This window comes from Lethenteron reissneri, unplaced genomic scaffold (assembly GCF_015708825.2).
Source record: "Lethenteron reissneri isolate LAM-NWPU_2019-01 unplaced genomic scaffold, ASM1570882v1 scaffold_1630, whole genome shotgun sequence".
In the NCBI taxonomy this organism is placed as follows: Eukaryota; Metazoa; Chordata; class Hyperoartia; order Petromyzontiformes; family Petromyzontidae; genus Lethenteron; species Lethenteron reissneri.
In genome coordinates, this window is record NW_026891367.1 from 768,854 (window position 1) to 780,931 (window position 12,078).

The window sequence follows — 12,078 nt, forward strand, 5'->3', positions numbered from 1 at the left end:
CAGTAACACCGTGACCTTGCAACAAAAAACTGATTTTCATCCGCAACATTTCGGACAAAGGAGCTCTTTCACGGCGCGTGGAGAGGCCGGGTGGGTCGAACGGATACGAGTTGGAGACGCCGTTGACCCACCCGACCACTCTGGCTTGTCTGTGCGCTGTGAAGGGCCAGTGGCCCGAAACGTCACATATTTAGTTGATACTCTTAGGCTATTTCGGTAAAGTCACGTAGAAGGGAAGTAATAAAATAATAAAAATAAAACATAAAATACAATTCTCACGACGTTTCGGCCACAACGCAAGCAGCCGTCCTCAGGTGAAGAACAGGTCTGTCGGGGAGACAGCGTCTGAATGAAACATGAATGAAACATTCAGACATGTTCTTCACCTGAGGACGGCTGCTTGCGTTGTGGCCGAAACGTCGTGAGAATTGTATTTTATTATGTTTAATTTTTATTATTTTATTATTTCCCTTCTACGTGACTTTACCGAAAGAACCAAGAAGATGAATCCCTGTGGTCACGAAAGCTTTAAATCGAAATATAAACTACATTTTTAATTTCGATTTAAAGTTTTCGTGACTGCAGGGATTCATCTTCTTGGTTATTTCGGTAAAGTCGTCACGTAGAAGGGAAGTAATAAAATAAAAATAAAACATAATAAAATACAATTCTCACGATGTTTCGGCCACAACGCAAGCAGCCGTCCTCAGGTGAAGAACAGGTCTGTTATTTTATTATTATTTAAATATTTTATTATTTTAATTTTATTATTTCCCTTCTACGTGACTTTACCGAAAGAACCAAGAAGATGGTGTCCCACTGTTACTCTGACCCTGTCAACCAATCGCAGTTCACCCCGTATTCTTGTACAGGGGAATTGAGCTTACAGGTTCATAGGGCGTACAGCCGTTTCAATACGGGCAATAAGTATAACCCGTAAAAACAAAGTTTTTCACTATAAATCCTTTATATGCGTGGCGGCTAGAGTCCTCTCGTCCTCTGGCTTGAGATGGCTGCCACCTATGGGTCAGATGATTGTCTGCCAGTATTAAACAATTGGTAATTAAATATTTTATTTGTTTTCCATAAACAGTGTAAAATTTTGGAAAAAATTTTTTTTTCACGAACATCAATAGTCACGCACAACGAGTCTGTGTGCAAAATGTCAGCTCGATTGGATCACGGGAAGTGGGTTAAAAAACGACCGAAAGATTTGCACGGTCGCAAGCAAGCAAGCAAGCACGCAAGCACGCAAGCAAGCGAACTTAATATAAAGGATTTAAAAATGTAATTTCGCGTCCATTTTTTGATTTAAAGCTTTCCGTCTTCTCGACAGACGCTGTTCTCCACCTGAGGACGGCTGCTTGCGTTGTGGCCGAAACGTCGTGAGAATTATTTTATTATGTTTTATTATTTTATTATTTCCATTCTACGTGACTTTACCGACAGACCTGTTCTCCACCTGAGGACGGCTGCTTGCGTTGTGGCCGAAACGTCGTGAGAATTATTTTATTATGTTTTATTATTTTATTATTTCCATTCTACGTGACTTTGGTGGGCCCACCGTAACGACACAAGTGCTTGGCAAAGCGTCTCGCTAAAACATTGTAAATGTGGGGTCTCCGCCCGGAACTCCACCCGCGTCGCCCTGAACCCCAAAGTCGCTCCAGGGGAAGGGGAAGCTGGCCCCTTGGCCCTCCTCCTCGGGGTCGCCTCCGTTCCCAGCGGCTTCGGTCAGCGCTCCTGCGTTCGGTAGCACGAAGGGGTTTGCGGGTGGAGAGAGTTGAGGATGGGGGGGGGGGGGTGTCGTCAATGTGTCCATTGAGCTTAATGCAGTCGCGTTCACGGGGTTGTAAGGACACGACACCCACTAGAGCAGCGGTCGGAAAGCTGTGGCTCGCGAGCCATACACGTGGCTCTTCCGCTGACGGCATGTGGCTCCCAGGCAATTTCGAGTTGAAAAAAAAAAAAATCAGTTTGGAACTGATTTTAAAATACTTGTGATATTGCTTAATAATACCGTGTCATCTTCTTGGTTCTTTCGGTAAAGTCGCCACGTAGCAGGGAAGTAATAAAATAATAAAAATAATAAAACATAATAAAATTATTCTCACGACGTTTCGGCTACAACGCAAGCAGCCGTCCTCAGGTGAAGAATGAGACACTGCCAAGCTTGGAGCTTATATAAAAGCTGGGTTCATTGCTTCTACATACTAGTTAACATTCCCTCCCTTTGTTAATGCTACTCCCTGCACCCTCCCTTGGTGCTGCTGATCCTGCGTAATGCACGGGCATAATATGACTTTGAAACCTCCCCGCCCACCTCCTACGCATTTCCATGAATATGCTAAACTCCTCTTGATATGCACATTCTTTTTGTTAAGGTGCTCTTCTTCCACCTCCAACCCAGCTTATATATAAGCCCCAAGCTTGGCAGTGTCTCATTCTTCACCTGAAGACGGCTGCTTGCGTTGTGGCCGAAACGTCGTGAGAATAATTGTATTATGTTTTATTTTTATTATTTTATTATTTCCCTTCTACGTGACTTTACCGAAAGAACCAAGAAGATGAATCCCTGCAGTCACGAAAGCAGATTTAAATCGCGAATTGCTGAAATATTCACCAAAGTCAAGAACACACACGCACACACACGAGTGTAGGTGGTTGTGTAAGTGCCGTACCGGCTTTAAACATCTCAGCGGCGGTTTCTCCAGCGACTGCCTCCAACGGAATCTGTGAAGCAAGAGACACGTGACATTTCATTTTTAGCTGCCACGTATCATTGTTATAAAGACACGTTGGAGCCGAGTGTTACATTCACCGCCGCTGTGTCTCAAGATTATCATCCTCATGCCCCTTGAAGTTTTTTCTCACCGTACGTAGACAATCGAAGGTGCGGGGGGAGGGGGGCGGGAAACAAACTGAACACAAAAAGCAGTAATTCTAGATTTGAAGCTTTCGTGACTGCAAGGATTCATATTCTTCGGTTTTTTCGGTAAAGTCACCGTGTAGGTAAAACATCAAAATTAATAAAAATAAAATAAAATAAAATTCACGACGTTTCGGGACTTGTGTTGCCTCCGAAACGTCGTGATTTTTATTTTATTTTATTTATTTTATTTTTTATTAATTTTGATGTTTTACCTACACGGTGACTTTACCGAAAAAACCTAAGAATACAAAAAGCAGTTCTAAAGAAATGAGCTTTCAATTTAGACAATAATATGTATGAACCTGCGACGCGCAGTGTTCGCTATTCTACGCTTACGTGATGATGGTTACAAACTGAGTAATCATTGGAAAGATGTGATTAACCATGCAAAAAAGATTTAACTACACTTATTTGGACCATCTTATTTGACAGACAACTATTACAGGTTATTGATAGACAGCCAGTTGCTTGTTTTACCATGTTTAGCTGTTTCTTTTTTCACACTATTGTTACGTAGGCCAGGCTTAGTCACATACCGTACCTCTCCATAACAAAGATTTGTAACGGCACGGGGTGACCAGTGAGGTCTGCATAAAATTGTAATAAAGCCGGCACTGATAAGGGGTTGACAGGCACGTTAATCACCAACGGCATGAGCGAGGAACTTGCAGGGGCTGCACCTTTAACTAACATATTTGATTGTTAAAAGTCAATTTGATGAATGCATCCTGAGTGTCTAAAAAAACCCTTTAGATCTTGGTGAGCCGTTGCATTGTGATTTTTAGTCTTACGCTGATGTCCCGTCTGTCCAATACAGCATTTACCGCATATGCAATTGATCCGATATACACCTTCTTATTCTTGGTTCTTTCGATAAAGTCACGTAAATAGAAAAGAAAAACATCCAAAAGTGAAAACAATAAGATGAAATAAAAATAATAAAATAAAATACAAATAAATATAAAATAATAAAAGCAAAAAAACCCACAACGTTTATCTTATAATTTTATTTTAATTTATTTTAAAATTTTGTTTTCTATTTACGTGACAACTTCTGTTGATAACTTCGTTAATTCATCTTCAGTACGAGACACTAGTTTTAGAATTTTGCCTACCTTAGCCAATCTTTACTTTTGCAAAACACGGCCTAATTTGTCAGTAACCCCGAGACATACGCCATTCAAATTGTCTTGATAATCCGATCACTTTCAGCAGTATTGTCGTGCGGCGAAAACACGTTTGCCCTGAATACAAAACAACTTACGGGCGCGCCGAATAATGTCAACTCGAAATTTTCCTGCTGCTGCAGCTCGGCCTCCAAGTCGTATCCATCGTCCTGGGAACGCAAAAGTCTCGCGTCGTCATTCCACACGCGCAGCGCACCACGCGATGCAGCGATCGACACCGCCAGTTAGTCCGTGTTCCGATTTAAAGCTTCTTTCGTGACTGCAGCAGGGATTCATCTTCTTGGTTCTTTCGGTAAAGTCATCACGTAGAAGGGAAATAATAAAATAATAGAAATAAAACATAATAAGATACAATTCTCACGACGTTTCGGCCACAACGCAAGCAGCCGTCCTCAGGTGAAGAACAGGTCTGTCGGAAAGACAGCGTCTGAATGAACAGGTCTGTCGGAAAGACAGCGTCTGAATGAACAGGTCTGTCGGAAAGACAGCGTCTGAATGAACAGGTCGGTCGGAAAGACAGCGTCTGAATTAACAGGTCTGTCGGAAAGACAGCGTCTGAATGAACAGGTCGGTCAGAAAGACAGCGTCTGAATTAACAGGTCTGTCGGAAAGACAGCGTCTGAATGAACAGGTCTGTCGGAAAGACAGCGTTTGAACGAACGGGTCTGTCGGAAAGACAGCGTCTGAATGAACAGGTCTGTCGGAAAGACAGCGTCTGAATGAACAGGTCTGTCGGAAAGACAGCGTCTGAATGAACAGGTCTGTCGGAAAGACAGCGTCTGAATGAACAGGTCTGTCGGAAAGACAGCGTCTGAATGAACAGGTCTGTCGGAAAGACAGCGTCTGAACGAACAGGTCTGTCGGAAAAACAGCGTCGGAACGAACAGGCCTGCCGGAGAGACAGCGTCTGAACGGACAGGCCTGCCAGAAAGACAGCGTCTGAACGGACAGGCCTGCCGGAGAGACAGCATCTGCACGGACAGGCCTGCCGGAAAGACAGCGTCTGCACGGACAGGCCTGCCGGAAAGACAGCGTCTGAACGAACAGGCCTGCCGGAGAGACAGCGTCTGAACGGACAGGCCTGCTGGAAAGACAGCGTCTGAACGGACAGGCCTGCCGGAGAGACAGCGTCTGCACGGACAGGCCTGCTGGAAAGACAGCGTCTGAATGGACAGGCCTGCCGGAGAGACAGCGTCTGAACGGACAGGCCTGCCGGAAAGACAGCGTCTGAACGGACAGGCCTGCCGGAGAGACAGCGTCTGAATGAACAGGTCTGTCGGAAAGACAGTGTCTGACACTGTCTTTCCGACAGACCTGTTCTTCACCTGAGGACGGCTGCTTGCGTTGTGGCCGAAACGTCGTGAGAATTGTATTGTATCATGTTTTATTTTTATCATTTCATTATTTCCCTTCTACGCGACTTTACCGAAAGAACCAAGAAGATGAGTCCGTGTTACTCGCGTCTGCGGCTGTGCGTGCGAGCGGCGCTCACGTGGCGCGTTGGCTCACGTCACCTGCGCCAGGTTTGTTGCGACGGACATGGGCGAGCCTGGGTACGAGAAGCCCGGGGAGTCTGGCGGGAAGCCATCGACGGCGTCCTCTCGCGAGGTTTCCTCATCGTCAGATGATGTCGGGGGCGAGCAGTTCTCCTCTTCCGGATATTCGCTCCTGCCAAAGAAATACGCGCAAATTAATTGCCGTGCCGTACACGACGTTGAGTGACAGCGTGACGTATCCGCCCGTTATCTGCGTGGTGTTGGTGGCTGCGCGCACGCCTGCAATGCAGCACTGGAGGTAGCAAGGGTCGGTGGAAGAGGTCGCACCGGGTACCCGATACCCGTACCCTACCCGATACCCGTACCCTACCCGATACCCGTATACTACCTATACCCGTACCCTACCCGATACCCGTACACTACCCGATACCCGTACCCTACCCGATACCCGTACACTACCCGATACCCGTACCCTACCCGATACCCGCACCCTACCCGATACCCGTACCCTACCCGATACCCGTACACTACCCGATAGCCGTACCCTACCCGATACCCGTACCCTACCCGATACCCGTACACTACCCGATACCCGTACCCTACCCGATACCCGTACCCTACCCGATACCCGTACCCTACCCGATACCCGTACCCTACCCGATACCCGTACCCTACCCGATACCCGTACCCTACCCGATACCCGTACCCTACCCGATACCCGTACCCTACCCGATACCCGTACACTACCCGATACCCTACCCTACCCGATACCCGTACCCTACCCGATACCCGTACCCTACCCGATACCCGTACACTACCCGATACCCGTACCCTACCCGATACCCGGCTACCCGTACCCGGCCGAGTACGGGTAGGCCGTGAGTCACTGGTGAGTAACTGTTTGTCACTCATTTCCCAACGTCTTGTCTCTTCTCACAATTCAAGTTCCTAGAATCAACCCACCCGCGCCTGCAACATGGCTTCATCCCAGAGGTCGCAATCGGGTACCCGATACCCGTACCCTACCCGTACCCGGCCGGGTACGGGTAGGGTACGGGTACGGCCGGGTACGGGTAGGGTACGGGTACGGGTAGGGTACGGGTAAGGAATCAAAACCCGTTTGCGACCTCACGGGGTGACCAGCCCCTCCCCACCCAGCCCCTCCCCACCCTCCCCACCCAGCCCCTCCCCACCCTCCCCACCCAGCCCCTCCACACCCTCCCCACCCAGCCCCTCCCCACCCAGCCCCTCCCCACCCTCGCAGCCCCTCCCCACCCAGCCCCACCCCACCCTCCCCACCCAGCCCCTCCCCACCCTCCCACCCCAGCCCCTCCACACCCTCCCCACCCAGCCCCTCCCCACCCAGCCCCTCCCCACCCTCCCCACCCAGCCCCTCCCCACCCTCCCCCACCCAGCCCCTCCACACCCTCCCCACCCAGCCCCTCCCCACCCTCCCCTCCCAGCCCCTCCCCACCCTCCCCACCCAGCCCCACTCCTCCTACCCCCCACCCAGACCCACCCTCTCCACCCAGCCCCACCCCTCCCATTTTTGGATGCACGGCGGACGGACGGACGGACACAACAATCCCCTGTGGGCTGCTGTAACCAGGAGGTTCCTACCAGTATTATAGGAAAGCAAAGACCCTCGCCCTCCACAAGCTAAGGCCAGACGAACCCTCCGTGCCGTTCAGTGGCCAACCCAACCCCCCGCTACTCCCACCGGCACTCTCCGTTGGTCACGGCAAAGTGCGGTGCACGGCCGTCAGTCCCCACCACCCCCCCCGGGTTCCTCTCAACTCCCTCGGCCGCTCGTGCGCAAGTCGCTTCCACGTGCTCTTAGTTCTTTCGGTAAAGTCACCATGTAGGTAAAAAAATGAAATTAAAATTAATTTTTAAAATAATCACGACGTTTCGGAGGCGGAAGCTTGCGTTGCCTCCGAAACGTCGTGATTTTTTTATTAATTTCAATTTCATTTTTTTACCTACGCGGTGACTTTACCGAAAGAACTAAGAGTATGAATCCTTGCAGTCGCGAAAGCTTCAAGTCGCTTCCACGTGCTCACCGCTGAGGGCTGAGCGAGCTTGAACGTGTTGCCGTGTGGAATGAGAAAAGTTCGCGAGGCACCGGTCTGTCTCGAACTACGCCATGGCACCTATTCGACACCCACGCTCAACATTTCTGCGTCGATCCAGCAACCCGCGTTGCCATCACGGTGATGGATTACAGGCCACGCGCCTATCCACCACCACCACCACCACCACCCGGTTATCAATATCACATCGCGAGCTGTTGATTGTTGGGAAATGGGTTACCTTGGGGACATCATGTCGTCATCGTCATGTGCTGCCATGTACTCTTCTTGTGCTTCTACGTCATCTTCTTGTGCTGCGCCATCTCCTGCTGTTATGTCATCTTCTTCTGTTATGTCATCTTCTTGTGCTGCATCATCTCCTTCTGCTGCACAATCTTCTTGTGCTACACCATCTCCTGCTACATCATCTCCTGCTGTTATGTCATCTCCTTCTGTTATGTAATCTTCTTCTGCTGCACAATCTTCTTGTGCTACACCATCTCCTGCTACATCATCTCCTGCTACACCATCTCCTGCTACATCATCTCCTCCTGCTACATCATCTCCTTCTGTTATGTCATCTTCTTGTGCTACACCATCTCCTGCTACACCATCTCCTGCTACATCATCTTCTTGTGCTGCGCCATCTCCTGCTGCTACATCATCTCCTTCTGTTATGTAATCTTCTTCTGCTGCACAATCTTCTTGTGCTACACCATCTCCTGCTACATCATCTTCTTGTGCTACACCATCTCCTTGTGCTACACCATCTGCTTGTGCTGCATCATCTTCTTGTACTACACCATCTGCTTGTGCTGCTACACCATCTGCTTGTGCTGCTGTGTGGTATTCCTGTGCTACATCATCTCCTTCTGCTATGTCATCTTCTTGTGCTACACCATCTCCTGCTACATCATCATCTTCTGTTATGTCATCATCTTCTGTTATGTCATCATCTTCTGTTATGTAATCATCTTCTGTTATATAATCATCTTCTGTTATGTCATCATCTTCTGTTATATCATCGCCTTCTGTTATATCATCTCCTCCTGCTACAGCATCTCCTTCTGTTACGCCATCTGCTTGTGCTGCTGTGCCATCTGCTTGTGCTGCTGTGTGGTATTCCTGTGCTAATGTGCCATCTCCTCGTGGCGCAGATGTGGAAGGCGTGGCTTGGGAAGAAGATACTTTTTCTCTGGTGAAAGCAGATGACTCGGGACATCCAATTGATTCCTGAATATATAAACAAATAGACACATCACGATAAACAACACAAGCAAACACCGTGACACACACATGCCATCTACCGTTTAGCGCGTCAGATGTGTCCATCGGTGATCGCTCGTAATCTTGTCTCGGCGTGTTACGGTCAAATTTCGATTTAAAGCTTCTTTCGTGACTGCAGCAGGGATTCATCTTCTTGGTTCTTTCGGTAAAGTCGTCACGTAGAAGGGAAGTAATAAAATAATAAAAATAAAACATAATAAAATAATTCTCACGACGTTTCGGCTACAACGCAAGTAGCCGTCTTCAGGTGAAGAATGAGACACTGCCAAGCTTGGAGCTTATATATAAGCTGGGTTGGAGGTGGAAGAAGAGCGCCTTAACAAAAAAGAATGTGCATATCAAGCTCATATATAAGCTCCAAGCTTGGCAGTGTTTCATTCTTCACCTGAAGACGGCTGCTTGCGTTGTGGCCGAAACGTCGTGAGAATTATTTTATTATGTTTTATTTTTATTATTTTATTACTTCCCTTCTACGTGGTGACTTTATCGAAAGAACCAAGAAGATGTTACGGTCGTTAAACGTCTCGCCTCGCTCGATTTCGAACTCAAGATTTCTCCGCCGTTAATTCTTCGCAACCAAAGGACCCCCTCGCCAAAAACCCCGCGGGCAAATCGGCTCGTAGCGACGCTCCCAAGAATGTAACGACGAGGGAGGATTTGAGTGCGTAGGGCCCCCTTGCTACACCGACTCCTGAGTAGCTTCAAGCGCCACTCATTGCATCTCGTCACTGCCGTCGGCAGTCTGGCCAAGGGGGCACCCCCACTGGCAGCTGTCCCTGTGTGGCACGAGGTGTACCACAGCAGCGGCGAGCGAGTGGGAGGTCATTTGACAGTCTTCGATTTCATTCGAGGCTATTTTGAAACGAGGACCGAGGGGGGTGGGCCAGTCTGCGGCCCGCAATTGAAAGGTCACGAGTTCAACCGCTGATTGGATTGCCGACTAAGCCCATCATCATCATCATCCCTCTCTCCGCGCTGTAATGAGTTAATGAGGACGTCACCCTGCTGCTGCTGCTGCTGCTGCTCTATATAAGAACGGGAGACACAGCAGAGACCCTCAACATTCTGGCGAATTGTGCGATGATGATGCTGGATGCAATTACCAGCGAAACGTCACAGCGCTACTCAAATAGTAAATTGTTGTGGTTTCACGCTTCAACACACACCGGTGTGGGGGCTAAAGCAGTGAACTAATTTGTCTTTTGTCAACGTGACACTTTTTTACCGATTGGCCGTGTCGGGTGGTGGAGGGTTACGACACATTTATAAATAACGCGGCCATCTAAACCCAAACACGTTGATTGTGAATAAAATAATAACGATAACCACCAGACAGACAGGGAAGCCAATAAGTGGTTGGTCCTATGGAGGAACTCACCCTCACCATAGGATCACGTGGGATTTCCAGCATTGGCGTCGGTACGGGATTGGTGTCTGGCTGTAGAACTTTGGGGTACCTGATAATTGGTTTTTTACCCTTCTACCTGGCAACAAAACTGACACCTTTTTACAAGGATAATGTGCACATTATCAGAGTTATGTCTTTTGTTTGTATTATGACTGCAGGTATTGTGGTCTATGCAAGCAAGACTCCTTGTAAAAAAAAGGTGTCAGTTTTGTTGCCAGGTAGAAGGGTAAAAAAACAATTATCATATTTTTACTGGCAAATGAGGTTCCCATAGTGTAGATGTTTGCCCCGAGCTCTCATACTCTGATGGTGCGTTGTCTTTGAGTTGTGCGCCTTTTGGCGTCATCTGGTCCAACCCATGTGAGACTAGGCTCTAAGGAAAGCTGTCTCGGGTGTGGACCAATCAACTTTAAGGACCATGTGAGACTAGGCTCTAAGGAAAGCTGTCTCGGGTGTGGACCAATCAACTTCAAGGACCATGTGAGACTAGGCTCTAAGGAAAGCTGTCTCGGGTGTGGACCAATCAACTTCAAGGACCATGTGAGACTAGGCTCTAAGGAAAGCTGTCTCGGGTGTGGACCAATCAACTTCAAGGACCATGTGAGACTCGGCTCTAAGGAAAGCTGTCTCGGGTGTGGACCAATCAACTTCAAGGACCATGTGAGACTAGGCTCTAAGGAAAGCTGTCTCGGGTGTGGACCAATCAACTTCAAGGACCATGTGAGACTAGGCTCTAAGGAAAGCTGTCTCGGGTGTGGACCAATCAACTTCAAGGACCATGTGAGACTAGGCTCTAAGGAAAGCTGTCTCGGGTGTGGACCAATCAACTTCAAGGACCATGTGAGACTAGGCTCTAAGGAAAGCTGTCTCGGGTGTGGACCAATCAACTTCAAGGACAGTGCATATATTATCAGAGTTGTGTTCTTTAGTTTGCATTATGACTGCAGGTATTGCGGTCTATGCAAACATGACTCCTTGTAAAAAAGGTGTCAGTTTTGTTGCCAGATAGAAGGGTAAAAAAAACAATTATCATATTTTTACTGGCAAATGAGGTTCCCATAGTTTGCGGTACCTGATTCATCCACAGGGGGTTGGCAGTGCCGGTCTCGGGCTCCATGTGGCCTGTGTCCATTGCTTCGTCTTCATCTTCTACTTCTTCTTCTTAAAGACACAAAAGTTACGAGCACAAGTCAGATCTGAAACACGGCAGAACTGATTCTTCGGCCGTTGCCGATCATTGCTACAACTCGGTGGGCTCTCGTGAAATTGTCTTTTCCGAGACCAAGGTTCTCTGCAAACCTCCTGGCTACCATCAAAGGTTTGTACACGAAGCCATACAAATATACAAACACAGACATAATTTCAACCGTGATGATGGTTACAAACTGAGTAGCCATTGGAAAGATGTGATTAACCATGCAAACAAGATTTAACTACACTTATTTGGACCATCTTATTTGACAGACAACTACTACAGGTTATTGATAGACAGCCAGGCTTGTTTTACCATGTTTTAGTTTGTTTCTTTTTTCACACTATTGTTACGTAGGCCAGGCTTAGTCACAAACCGTACCTCTCCATAACAAAGGCTCAGCCTCTTAAGCCTCACCTTACCGTATTAATAAAAAGTATGCCGTACTTGGCCCTTACCCCCCCTCTCCAACCATTATATAATCGGAGTGGTAGCTCCTGAAAT

At 47.9% G+C, this 12,078-nt stretch overlaps 1 protein-coding gene across 2 annotated transcripts; it reads right to left on the bottom strand.

The window, feature by feature from the left end:
• Positions 1–624: 624 nt before the first annotated feature.
• Positions 625–11,563, bottom strand: LOC133362829 (golgin subfamily A member 6-like protein 2). 2 transcript variants are annotated; one of them, XM_061581772.1, is made up of 6 exons: positions 11,455–11,563; positions 7,929–8,920; positions 5,634–5,787; positions 4,197–4,268; positions 2,682–2,733; positions 626–1,743 (listed from the first exon to the last, which is right to left on the bottom strand). In XM_061581772.1, the coding sequence occupies exons 1-6, from the start codon at positions 11,512–11,514 to the stop codon at positions 1,598–1,600; spliced, it is 1,476 nt and encodes a 491-aa protein (XP_061437756.1). In that variant the 5' UTR covers positions 11,515–11,563; the 3' UTR covers positions 626–1,597. The 2 variants fall into 2 exon arrangements, with proteins under 2 accessions (XP_061437757.1, XP_061437756.1); XM_061581773.1 differs by lacking the exon at positions 4,197–4,268 and having other exon boundaries at positions 625–1,743.
• Between the last annotated feature and the right edge of the window lie 515 nt (positions 11,564–12,078).